At 45.3% G+C, this 13,949-nt stretch overlaps 1 protein-coding gene across 1 annotated transcript in view; it reads right to left on the bottom strand.

Annotated features, from left to right (window-relative positions):
• The window catches only part of SMCHD1 (structural maintenance of chromosomes flexible hinge domain containing 1), a 2,317,253-nt gene that overhangs the window by 2,117,143 nt on the left and 186,161 nt on the right, over positions 1-13,949 (bottom strand). Inside the window, exon 6 of the mRNA XM_078687460.1 lies at positions 7,707-7,821. Within this exon, the coding sequence (XP_078543586.1) occupies positions 7,707-7,821 (115 nt within the window). The remainder of the gene's footprint in view (positions 1-7,706; positions 7,822-13,949) is intronic.

The following is a 13,949-nucleotide window of genomic DNA, read 5'->3' as shown; positions in this document are numbered from 1 at the left end:
AGCGAAAAAATAACACTTTCAATAAACAATCTGAATAGATCATTAAGATTGCAACCTCATTTCAAACAGAGGTTGCTTTAATAATCTTTATTTTATATATACATGCTTAGAGATTAAATATTAGTCTTGCATTCAATATCATGTCAACATTTTGGGTGACGTTACACAAGAACTGAGAAGCGCTGAGAGATTTAAAATGTCAAAACCATTATGTAGCTTAGAACACAATTAAGCCTGGAATGGGATATTTAATCAGTGGTCACGGAATACACAAAACTATTATCTGACTTTAAAATGTTAACACTACATTGTATCACTACACCAGAATATACTTCCTCACTTAGCTCTATCTAGACACTCAATAAAACCATGGAAAGTCAAGAGTGCATCTTCATTCAGACACAGCTTTTAAATATTCTTTTTTTAATAAGGAGTGGAAAAGTAGCAAGTACAAGTAAAACAAAAAACATTATAAAAGCCATTAAATTAAGCTTTGGCAAAGTCATTAAGTCTGGTACATGCAAACACAGGCATGCACAAATAGGCACTTACTATTTCTGACCCATCAGTGTGTAAATTGCTGGATGGCACCACAAGTTTGGGGAATAAAAAACAGCGAACATACAAAAAAGGCACAGGAAGAGGCAGGTTACACAGAGGTGAGGCACAAAGTCTGCGCACAAGTGTACATACCTCGGTTTACATCAAATTTGCATAATAAAACCAGATTCATTGAGAGATATCATAAGTGCAGAGTATTTCTAAATATAGGTCCCTCTATGCGTAAGATTTAAAGATGTATACCTCAACAGGCAGAAACTGGTCTTGGGTTGCCTGTATTCCCTTTTACAGAGGATACAGCTCATCTCAGGGCTGTGTTTTCATAATGGAGAAGGACCGAGGCTCATATGTAGGGTCCTGTGAGCAAGACAAAAATGGACTAGTAGGAAAACCAATGTCATTATCACTGGCTGAGTAATCATACATTACACCTCACGTTTTTAGTTTCTCATTTGTTACAACTATGGTTGCTGTGTTGTTACTTGACTGAGTTTTTGCAATTGCCCTCGATAGGTAGTTGCTGTTGTGGCTGGTGCTACACTTGACTGTAGCCAATGCTGGGTTCCTGCTCTGGTCACTGTAGTTGTAGTAGCTCTCGTCACTCCTGAGCTGACAGTTGTTGCTGCTAATGTCCCTGCTGCGGTAGCAGATGTAGTTGCTGCTATGGTCCAAACAGTTGTGGTAGCTGATGAAGCTATGCTCCCTGGTACGTGCTGCTGTAGCAGATGTGCTTCCTGCCGTTGACCCAGTGGAGGTTACAGCTGTGATTGCTGCGGTTTGTGCTATGGTCCATGCTGTTGTGGTGGGTTTCACTGATGTGGCCCTCGCTCTACTGGCAGCTCTTGTGCCTTTTATTCCCTACTGTGCTGCTGTTGTGACAGTTGTTACTGCTATTGGTCATGCTGTGGGAGTAGATGTGGATGTAGCAGTAGTCTCTGCTGTAGATGAATGGTTGAGAGGGATACCAGAGGCAGCATGTGTTCGTGTAATTCAACTGTTTGTAGCTTGGGTACTTTAACCCCCTCACCAATGCAAAATGTAGAACTGCACAAAGAACGCTTAAAGCCTATCTCAGTTTGTTCTTTTCTGGCAAAAAAGTAAAACCTGTCTCCATAAATATCTAAAAAGTAGAGGTAGGATGCCTGCACTGCTCACAGCGTAACTGTTTTTCCCAGGCATCAGAAGACATTCAAAATGAATAGACTAAAGCAGCTCTGGGTCTGTAAATTAGTGCTGCTGAGAAGGACAGTGCCCCAAGATACTACGTCAGAGGAGGACAATCTTTGGACATTAAGACTTCCAGTCTGACGGGTGATGTCACTGATCTGCAGACAGAGGTCCGTCGCTTGAAGACCAACAGCGATCTCATCACACGTCGTCTGGAAGATTATGAAGGAAGAGCTCGGCAGAACAATGTCCTAGGGGTCCCGGAGAAAGCGGAGGATCCGGCAGCTGACCTCTTTGTTGAGGATTTAATTATTCGCCATCTTGCACCTAAGGGACTGAGTAAATTCTTTACGGTCGAACGTGCTCACAGAGTTCCGGGTGGCCAACTGGAGTTGGGTGCCCCGCCGCGGCCTATAATAGCCAGAATCTTCAATTTTCGAGACAGGGACGCTATCTTGCATGCCTCACGGATGGGTGGTCCTACAAAGTTTGAGAACACTACTATCAGCTTCTACCTGGACTTCACTCAATCGGTCCAGAGGCAAAGACTTGGTTTCCTGGGTGTGAAGAGAAGATTGCGTGACATGGGCCTCAAATATGCCATGCTTTTTCCGGCCAAGTTACGAATCGAACATGCGGAGCGGACTTATTTTTTCGATCGACCGGAGGTGGTGGCCGACTTGCTAGACACTATCGAATCAGCCTCCATCGGAGAAACAGTCTGGTGGCGCGGAAGGAGGACCGACAGAACAGGAATAGGCACCGGTTGATGGTATCCTGGGGTCTCTTGCAGGCCTCGAACTGTGGTTCGATAATCCTGACAATCGACTTGATATACATTTTGGGGGTTGCGGGGTCAGTGGCGGGTCTTTTTTCCTCCTCTGATTTTCTTTTTGTAGCTTAGTTAGATGGGGGGGGGGCGACAGGCACACTGTAAGTTTGGGTGGTTTTCTAGTCTTACGCAGGGGTGCAGGGTGGGGGTGTTGTAACAGGATGTTGCTGGGGGGATGGGGGTTTTGTTGGGGAATGTGTGTGTTTCTTTGCAAGGCAATGTATCCATATCTAGTTTAAACGAAGTGCTGTGTTCTTCCCGGGGTTGGATCCTCTTTCTTTTTCGGGATGGGGGTAGAGGGCTGAAACTGATGAGCTGGAATGTAAATGGGCTGGGGGATGGGATAAAACGTAGTGTTGTGTTGCAACTGTTGAAGCGTCTCTCCCCAGATGTAGTCCTTCTTCAGGAGACGCACTTGATTGGCAATACTTGTCGTGCTAGGAACAGGAAGGGGTACCGTTTGGTTGCACATGCTGGGTTCTCCTCTGGCTCCAGAGGGGTGGGTATCCAGATTAAGAATTCTCTCCCACTCGAAATTGACTCCACGGTCCTCGACGATAGAGGGCGCTATGTTGCTCTTACGGGTAGGTGGGAGGGCCGGACCATTTCCCTGGTTTCTGTGTATGTACCCCCTGGCCTGCAGTCGACTACTTTCACGGACTTGGGGTGGGTTATCCTAGCTCTCCCCGAGGGATCGTTGCTCTTAGGTGGTGATTTTAATGCGGTGGTTTCTGGTATGGTAGATCGGCACCCACCCTGGGATCTGAGAGGTGCACAGAACTGGCTATCTGATTTCCTTGATACCCTGGGTCTGGTAGATTGTTGGAGAATGTTACACCCAGCACAGCAGCAGTATACATTCCATTCTGGTGCGCACGGTAGCCTTTCCAGGATTGATTATGTATTAGTACCGGCTGCACAGGCTCTCTCTGTCACCGAGGTTAAACATTTGGCCCGAGGTATTTTGGATCACTCTCCTTTGTGGTTACAGATGGAGTTGGTCTCTGAGACCGAGGGACGGGTGGCCCCGATCAACCCCTGGTACCTCCGAAACACCAAAACTCGTACAGCCTTGGTGAAATCTCTTGACCAGTATTTTTGGGAAAACGAGGGTTCGGTTTCGTCGGCTGTATCTCTTTGGGAGGCTTTCAAGACCGTCCTCGGGGGTCAGGCCCTGTCATTAATAGCGGGTGTTAAGAAACAGAGGGATGAGGAAGTGGTTAAGATCGAGACGGAGATAGCGGACTTGGAGCTTGATCTGGAGCGGGGGGTTACCCGTGCTGCGACGCATGTATTACGACTGAAGCAACTTGAATACAGGGCTTTGGTTACTGACACAGCTAAGGCCATGAGTAGGGAACAGCAGGGACGTCTGTATGATGTGGGGTATAAGGCTGGTAAATTAATTGCGTGGTTGGATAAGAAGGATAGAGCTAGTCGGGTGGTGCCTGTGATCGAGACGGCTAGTGGTGCTCGGGTTTCTGACCCTGAAGAGATCGTTCAGCATTTCGCTGATTATTTCCAGGCTGTGTACTCTTCTGTGTCGGATAGACCGGAGGAGGACTCACATCTCTTGTTACGTGATATTTCTTTGCCTCGTCTCTCTGATGTTGATAGGGAACAAATGGACGCTGCAATAACAGCTGATGAGGTGGCTCTTGCGATTCGTTCCCTGCGTTCGGGGAAAGCAATGGGTCCCTAAGGCCTACCTATTGAACTCTACAAGTTGAAACCTGATAAGATTGCTCCCTATCTGCGAGATATGTTTTTGGAGTCTCGGGAGTGTGGCTCTCTCCCCCGTGATCAGCGGTTAGCGACCATTGTGGTGATTCACAAGGAGGGGAAGCCCAGAGATAGGTGTGCGTCGTACCGTCCCATTTCCCTTTTGAATGCCGAACCTAAGATTCTGGCAAAGGTACTGGCTAATAGATTTATCACTGTTATTAGCGAGCTGATACATCCGGATCAATCCGGTTTCATCCCGCATAGAAACACCGCCCTGAATCTTAGGCGTCTGCATGGTGTTCTCGCGAGAGCATCGACGTTGCGTGAGCCGGCCATCTTGGCGTCGTTGGATGCCACGATGGCTTTTGACACCGTGGAATGGCCATATTTATGGGCCGCGTTGGCTAAGTTTGGGTTCGGACCAGGTTTTATTGGTTGGGTTAGGTTGCTCTACGAGGACCCCCTCGCGCAAATTGTTGTTAATGGCCGTGTCTCTGCTTCGTTTGGTCTCGGGAGGGGCACTCGTGAGGGTTGCCCTTTGTCGCCGCTCCTGTTCGCCCTAGCCCTCGAGCCTCTTGCCGCGTGGATCCGGTGGGTGCCTTCGATGAAGGGTATTCAGTGGTCCTCTGAGTTTGAAGATCGTATCTCGCTTTATGCGGATGATATTTTATTGTATCTGACTTCGCCACGAAAATCGTTGATAGTATTATGCGATGTCTTGAACTCATTTGGTAGGAACTCGGGCCTAATTATTAATTGGACAAAATCCTACATATACGTCCTTTCGGGTGACGTCCCTCTTTTTCCAAGCAACTGTCCCATCCGGATTGCACAAACGGGGTTTAAATACCTAGGTATTTATATTTCATTGGACCCTACAATTCGGTACGAGCAGAATCTCCTCCCACCTTTGTCTAGATTGAAGCAAGATGTCGCGGGTTGGCGTAAGCTTCCACTTTCACCGCTTGGTCGTGCTGCCCTCTTTAAAATGATGTCTTTACCTCGTTTTCTCTATGCTCTCCAAAACACTTTAGATATAGTTCCCGCTAGCTATTTTCGAGCAATTGAGGATCTTCAAAGGAAATTGATATGGGACGGTAGACCTCGTATTTCGCTTGCTAAGCTGACGCTCCCGTGGTACGACGGGGTATTGCTCTCCCGGATATAAAGCGTTACTATTGGGCGTCCCAATTGGGAGCCATTAATCATGGTATGTATGGTCCCGAATTGAACCCCGCCTTTGCCATGGATAGATGGCTTTTGCCCGGTGGCAACTACTATAGGGCGTTATACTCTAAATCGGGGGTCAAGGCTTTGTCGGGACCTACCAAGATAGCAGTACGTCTGTGGCAGGACGCGACTAGTGCGACAGGATGGACAGACCGTTTGACTCGAGCTACCCCGCTTTTTGGTTCTGATAAACTTGGCAAACTGTGGAACACCAAGGGGTTCGATAAATGGGACCTCATTGGTATTAGTAAGGTGGGGACCTCTGGGTTAAGGGTCAGGTAAAATCGTTTGAGTTGTTGCAGGAAGAGTTTGAATTAAGTGACTCTGAATACTTCCATTATATCCAGATTCGCCATGCTTTGAGGTCGGTTTTCCCGGTGGGGGAGGTAGTTCCGGAATCGTCTCCGCTCGAGGACAAATTGTTGGATGGCTATGTGCCTGATAGTGCCATCTCCCTAGTCTATAAAAAACTAATCAATGATAGATCAGACCTCCTGTTGCATCTTCGAGATTCGTGGACCCGTGACGGCCTTGAACTGGATGACGAGGACTGGCAATCTGTGATCTCCTCTCCTAAGGAGGTCGCAATCCCAGCTAGACTACGGTTGGTTCAACTTAAGATTCTTCATAGGATTTACGTCACGGGCCCTCATTTGGTCCACATGGGTTTTTCTGAGGATGGTCTGTGTAAGCGAGGATGTGGGCAGGTGGGGACATTCCTCCATATTATCTGGGAATGTCGTGAAGTCGCGGCCTTCTGGAGCAGGGTACATGATGTAATGAAGGAGGTGACGGGGATTGTCCTCTTGCCGGAGGCTAGATGCTGTTTGCTGAATGTTTGGGAACCTACGGATCATAATGTAGCTCAGACACAGTGGGTGACCCTGGGGGCCATGATTGCTAAGAGAGATATTGCTCAATTGTGGGGGTCCCCGAGGCCGCCTACAGTTGCAGTTGCGGCATGGAAGGAAAACATGGACTGGTGCATGTTCAGGGAAAAAACAGTGTACTTGGCCCAGGGCCGCCCCCGGAAGTGGTGTAGAGTGTGGGGACCCTGGAGTGGCTGTCGTGGAGATATCTGTACGCCACCTGTAGTAGATAACCCGAAGAGAAGAGGATCTGACATTTCAGGGGACCCTTAGTTACCTCCCGCCTCTAAATGAGGCCAGTCATGAGAGGTGGTTTTAAATTATGAAAAAAACAACCCTAAATACATATCAGGCAAGTAGTATAAGAAGCAGGTTGAAGAAAGGAAACCAAACACAGCAATGGAGATAAAGAGAATAGATCTATAAAACTGGATAACAGGTGCGGTATTGGCAGGCGGTCCTAGACGACGTGGACAACGCATTTGGCATTACATTTCCCAGGGCCCCGGAGCATGTGCTGCTAGGCTTGCCACACCCTAAAGCGTTCCCCCTGCGCTCCCTGCGGGGCAGGCAGATAGACCTAGCTTTATTGGCCGCGCGCCTAGTCATCCTTGCGCAGTGGCGTTCCCCTGATGCCCCTGACCCGAGAGATTGGATTAGACGGCTGTGGCTACTGCTGGGTATGGAGAGGCTTTCACTCTGTGTGGATGGTAAGGGAGAGACCTTTGCGGAGCTGTGGGAACCATTCATACACTTGCTCTTGCGAGATTTGCAAGAGGTAACATGCCTCAAGTTCTTGCAAATCCTGCAGCTCATTCCGCTGGAACCGGTGAGGGCGAGCGACTAGGGGGAGTGGGAGGGTCTTGTGCGGGCTGGGAAGCGGGAGTGGGCAGAGGCGGAGACGCAGGCAAGGCTGATGCGGAGTGGGGAGGCGGGGGGGGGGGTCGTGGAGGGGGGGGGGGATGGAGGTGGGGGGGTTGGAGGGGGTGGGTGGGCTTTTGTTTTCAGGTCAGTGTTTGTTTTTTCTCTTCTATAAAATGCAGTTTCAACACGAGACTTGGCCGCCCCATCTGGCCGCTAGTTTATCCTCTCCGGGTCGCCCTCAGGGATGTAAACCCTATGGCTGTGTTTATACGTTGCCAGATTATGCTCTGCCGGCCGGTGGATGTAGGCAGCCCAGCTGTGTTAAATGATATGTTGCTGCTCAATAAAATGCTTGATTCTAAAACTGGATAACAATCCTCACTTGCCATACAACTGCCTAGTTGACTAACCTACCATTTTGATCGCAATTACTTTACCAATCTTACAACACTACTTACTCGGACTGACTGTCCAACAAAAAAGACAGCTTGCTTTCCTCCAACTCCAAAATATGAGATGTCGCTGTTCAAACTGCGAAGTACAGGTGCAGGCCGTACATATCCAGCATGATCACTAAAAGTCAAAATTTAAAAAAGTTCAAGTAAAAAAAAAATATCTTATAGTAAACAAACCAAAAAAAGGTTTGACTAGACTTAATTACAATTAAGTGTTAACATTTGCTTTAAGCAACAGTAGAAGAAAGTGCACAAACGTCACTTGAACAGGCACAGTTCATCAATGTGACTACAAAAGAATTCAACATACATTATAGGCATGGACAATTATCCCAAGAGTACAAAGATCAGACAAATAAAGCTGTAAATTGTTAATACAATTATAGAATGATCCAAACCCGTCAACAAAATGAAACAGACCAACAAATATAAGTAGTAGGAATAATAAGTATGTTAGTAATATTAAAAACATAATGAAACATAATAAACCAATAACATCAGCCAAATATTCACAGAATAATCGCTTCGAATTTAAGTCATTTGTTAACTTGTACCACACGATGCAGCTAAAGCAACGTTAAACTTTATATTAGACGTCCTTGACAAAGTACAAGTAACTCACCTTTTTGACTCTTTAGTTTCTCAATAATTCTTCTAGATTCCCAGTATAACAGAGTTTGTAAAGGCAGGGAACTGGACAGCATACAATGTTTATCTTTGGAACAAGGGCACACGCAAGGCCCACAATGCCCTACAAACCTGCTAGCGTCCCTCATCCCTCAGTGGTCTGCTCTTTTCCCAATAAAGGCTTTCCACAGATTAGGTGCAGACTCAGCAAGTGCATCCTATACAAAATTCCAGACTTTTGAAATCCTGTAGCAGTCACTACCCTCAAAATCTTATTTACTGGGATGAAAAGGCCCCATCCAATAAACTCATAGGAATATTTCCACAGCATTCAATTATTTGCAGGGAGTGGAAAAATTCGAAAGAGACAGACACCCAGGAGTCCAGACAAATATGTGTTTCAATAAGGCCTAACCAGGCACAGCATTAGGACTTTTGATTAACTTGTGCACCAAAGTGTTTGCAAAATTCAGGGTAGTTAGCCGGTTACCAGTTACACATGATACCTAGAAAAACAAAGAGGTATGGAGGAATGTTTGAAGTAGCCTCAGATACTGATAATTTCTATGCAAGCCATTCTATTCCTGATGTTTTACTCCTTGTGTCATTACAACAGTGATCAACCTTATTTAAACCAACCTTCTGTACCAATAGGCACAATCCAGCACAACCTGCAAGGTCACAACCCTTCTGAATGGGAACAGAAGAACCTACAGGCAATTTTCAATGTTTTCTGAGCCTCACCAGTGATACAGAACTTTTGTCCTATGGCACAGAGGAAAAGGCACTGGAAGACTGCTAAAACTATCTTGGCTCTTATTGCAAGGGAAAGCATGTGAAAAGCAAGGGAGTGTTTGATGGCCGTTTACCATGCAAACGGATTCCACAGGAAAACATTCCTGCAACTACGTATAGATAAGGAGAAAAGTAAAATAATGGTTGAACAATGTGCTGTTTATGTGAAATTATTATAGCGTGGGTGAAGCAGAGTTTATTCGCAACCTTAGTTCAGTGTCATGCTGAATAAGGTTCAGAAGTAGATAGCAACAGCAACTCACCTACCTGTATGGCTAAAGTAACTAGTACTTAAACAGGCAGTGTTCAATGAGTCAATCTAGCATTATTATCAGCCCTGTGTTCGAATAAAAAAACTGAAAAGTCTAAATACAAATTACAAACTGGTATGAGATCTCTTAACTGCAGAATATGGGTGAGGAAGTCCCTCAAAATGATGAAAACATTCTGTAGTAAAGAAAAATCATTGCTTCTACTATGAAGTGGGCCATGGGGGACTTCCAGTGGAGAGCAATGTCTCTGCGTGCAACCCCCAAGGCTAGGTCTAAGAATCGGTCACTTATGTTCCTTTCAGGGCATCCCTTATAGAGCCCTAAGAGGCAGATTTAAACTGTGTGTAGCTACCTGCGGTTTAATGTGTGTTTCAGGTTTGTCATGACCTGAAACCTAAAGTGCACTATAATTGGCAGGCAGTCCCAGACCATGTGTAGATAGTCTGTGTCAACCTGAGTAAATCTAGGACATGTCAAGCTTGTGGTTTGCTGCATATTATTACGCCTGTGTGTGGTGAGACAGATGTGGTGCTAGTAACTGAACGGAGTATAAAATAATCTGGTATTGCAGGTATAGGAGTGAGTGTGCTCCAGGATTCAGGTACATTGTTATGTTCATACAAGTACCCTAATATAGGCCCAGTAACATCATACCATTTCACCTACATCACCTCCCTTACACTACACATTAATGGGCCTTTTAGGACTGAACCTTTACCTAGTTCTAGCCCTGGGCGCAGAAGGAGGGTTTCCCTGAACAATAGCGTTCTAGGACTTCATCGTTAGACTGACACAGTATGAATGAATATTCACAAGGGTTCTTGGAAACCAGGCTGGGGCTACATCCACCTGCATAATATCTACGTACAAGGTTCAATTCATCCCATACATCATCCTCAAATCCAACAATGGCTAATACAAGAAACAAGAGACAAAAGAACCTTAGATACTTTCTGTATAAATACAGCACCTCTTGCTAGTGTTAGCTAGAGGGAACCGAGACTTCCAGACCAATACACTGACCAGAGAAGCTAAGGCTCCTGCATGCAGATGCTCCACCTGACAGTGGTCTAATCATCCCAAGCGGGGTGTCCAACTCGAGACCAGGACGGGGTCCCACACTTTTTTGCTTCAGGTAATGGGGTTAGACTAAAAGTAGAGGGATTCTTGGCTTCACACCTACTCACATGCTAGGTACACTTAGGTACATTTAGGTGGGCATCGTAGGAGTACGCACGCTGTCTTTTATCAAGTATTTTATGTCCATGTATATGTTCAGGACTATTGCAAAATGGTAGAACTGTACTATCCTTTTATATTCACTGTACTGCTGATCATACATCTTTGCTACTGTATAACGGTTGTCGCAGCACATACATTATACACTAGAAGAGCAACTGTGCAATAAATACTTATTGTAAACACGCCAGACTGTTTCTTCTGTGTAAATCTGTGAGAGAAACTAAGTGAGCACGAGTGACTGAACGAAAGGTAGTACATTATTTACACAATCCTGGGGGATCAGGATTGTCATGGGTCTAAGGTTGCCAGAAACTATTCTCTCCCCGACAAGAGGAGATTATAGCGGAACTGTGAGCTAGCTAATACAAACAAGCGAACATACGCGGTGGGGGTGCTCAGAGTTAGTCCAAACGTGCAGGTTCTGCATGGGTACTATAGGAACTACATGACATGTCGCCCAACATTGGTTGGGTACTTATTTAACAGTAGATTCTGAGTAGTTCAGTCGTGCTATTCTCAGAGACCCCTACTCACAAACAGCCAGAGACGTCTGGAGGGGGTGGGCAAAAACTCGGCCACAGCTAGGTAGGCGAAATATCCTATTTCTTAGGTGCTGGTTAATCGAGCTTGACAGGACACAGTATTCCTAAAACTGTGCACTAAAACCTTATCTTAGTTCCCTTGAACAAACTTCTTGGTTTCAAAATGACTGAGGGCAAAGATAACGCAGTAGTGGATCGACGCCTCTCAACAGGAGAAGATCTGGGCGCAATTCAAATTGCACCTAAATTCAGGCATACTATCTCCATGAAACTATTAGAGAATGGTTTACCAGCTAGGGGTGGTTTAGATGCTTCGTGATTGGGGCAGACGAAGCAAACAAAACAGAGGTTTTTTATTTGTGGGTTACATTCCCAGCAGCCGATGCATGAACACAGACATTTCACTACTATACAGATGGAGATGCACCAGCGGAATATGGTCCGTTCGAGGACATAGAAATTCCACTCACATACCACGAACACCAATACAGGTTTAAAGGCGCCCTACCGCACGTAAGAGGAGGAGTAAGGCTTGGTCCGTTAGGAAGATCGGGAGCAACGTGACCAATATTAGCAGCCTACACACCTCATCCTGACATTGACACAATGCCACAGCCAGACTTACTCAACACAAAGATTTCATTAAAATCTACAGAAACTTGACACAATTCGTCATGAGGACTTTCGCAGTCCAACCAGCAACAGCTGAAACAAATGGAACCCAATCTCAGAGTACAGCAACTAAAATCACTCCACAAACATTACAAGCAGTAATGGGCAAAATGGCCACAAAACAAAAACAAATGCCATTCTGGGTAGCTCAGAAAATAACAGTTAGAAGCAGCATTCCTGAATACTACCCAATTTGAAAAACACAGAATGTTAACAATCTTCCTGCCCATGGGGGAAAACGCCACAATTGGAGGATTGTACCACTTGGGGTACAGTGTTTGCTGCCATATATACCAGAACTCATGGTATTCCTTCATTAGCGGTGATACCGAATGTATTAAGACAAATACAGAACGAGTATGGAGCAGAGCCTGCTCTGAACTTAGAGATGAAGTTACTAAATAACTATGAGCAGGTATCAGCCATAATACTAGCTAATATTAAAGGGGAAGCTGTGTCAGTGGCAATCAGCCAACGCCAAAGGGAGTTCAGTCTGTTAGACCAAGCACACAAACTACCCAAAATAATTGAAACTGTGTATGCAGAATGAGGCAGAGACAGTTGGGGTGGGAAAGCTTTAAAACCACAACTGATGGGCAGTACTGAAAAGGACACTTCTAAGCAGACAACTGCTTATTCTAAAAAAGAAGTGGGACAATAAAAAACAACAAAACTTTAAAGAAGACAGATCTAAATCCCGAGGTAGATCTCCTCCACAGGAGCACTCTGAAAAGAGGTATAACCTTAGGAATAGGGATAATATTAGGAAACCTGACCGGTATAAGGACACTGAAACAGTTCCTCTTATTCCTTTCAGGGCTCAACAAAAAACTCTGAGAGAGAAGGACGGTCAGAACACAAAGAAGAGCGTACTAAGTCCAGAGACAAATAGCACGCTCAAGACTATACTGCGAAAAAAGAAGACAAGACAAAATCAAAACCACAGTTTAAGAAGAAGAAAGTTGCAGGTCTTTAGATCAGACATGCTCGGAATTCAGAGGACACAACTTCTAAACAGGGAATGGCCTCAGACGATGCGAGACAGTGCGGTAGAAGTAACATTAGCTCACCAGAAACTCTAGGAATTTTTGGTGACAGCGGACTTGAATGATTACATCACGGTGGAAACACCAGATAAAAGGGTGAGCGTCCCACATAAGTTACGTGAAATAACACTCTGGATGGAGGGGGGAAAAGCCCAGAAAAATAAAAGGTCTATTTTGGAACAACCTGCCATCTGGTTACGACATCCTGTTAGCTGAACATGATTGGTCGCCAGCATTCGTTATGGAGTACCCTAGGGGAGAAAATATCATTTTTCCAGCCTTCTCCAACCGCGTTCCTATTCATCTTAAACACACACATGCACGGAAGTGGGCAATAGCCCTAACTCCAGCATTATACAAAAATCATGTCGAATGGGATGAGAATTCAACCCACCACGTTATCCCGTTAAAAGTTTCACCAAATGCACAGAGGCAATACCCTATAAAGCAAGAAGCTAAAAAACAGGTCAGGGAAATCTTAGATCAACTTGAATATCAAGAGGTCATTGAAACATGCACCTCACCAATGAACAATCATTTGATTCTCGCATCAAACCCGGACAATACATATCGTCTAGTTTTAGATTACAGACATTTAAACACTTGCACTAAGACATTCGCAGTTCAGAATGCACACAGTGCCGCATTGATGAATAACATTGTGCGGAAAAGATACAAAAATACACTTGATATCTCAAACCGATTTTTCTGCCAAAATATAGCGCCTGAATGCAGGTATTTGACCGCATTCTCAGCGTTTGGGTCCAATGCGACAATTTTGTCATCTCCCTCAGGGGTATAGGAGGAACAGAAATGGGGTATTTTCAGCAAGGGTAACGGGGTTACCCTTGCATTTTGATGAGGAAGCATTGTCCTATGTGGATGATATTTATCTGACGGACGATGACTTAGAGAGGAACTTGACCAGGGTGAACACTATTATTATATGATTTGCCTCTGAGGGCTATAAATTTAACTTTAAGAAATCAAAAATGTCCCACTTCAATGTCCTGTTTTTGGGATATGAGCTGTCAAGTGAAAAGTCTAGCA

Source organism: Lissotriton helveticus, chromosome 4_1 (genome assembly GCF_964261635.1).
Source record: "Lissotriton helveticus chromosome 4_1, aLisHel1.1, whole genome shotgun sequence".
Lineage (NCBI taxonomy): Eukaryota > Metazoa > Chordata > Amphibia > Caudata > Salamandridae > Lissotriton > Lissotriton helveticus.
This window is presented reverse-complemented; position numbering and strand designations above follow the sequence as displayed.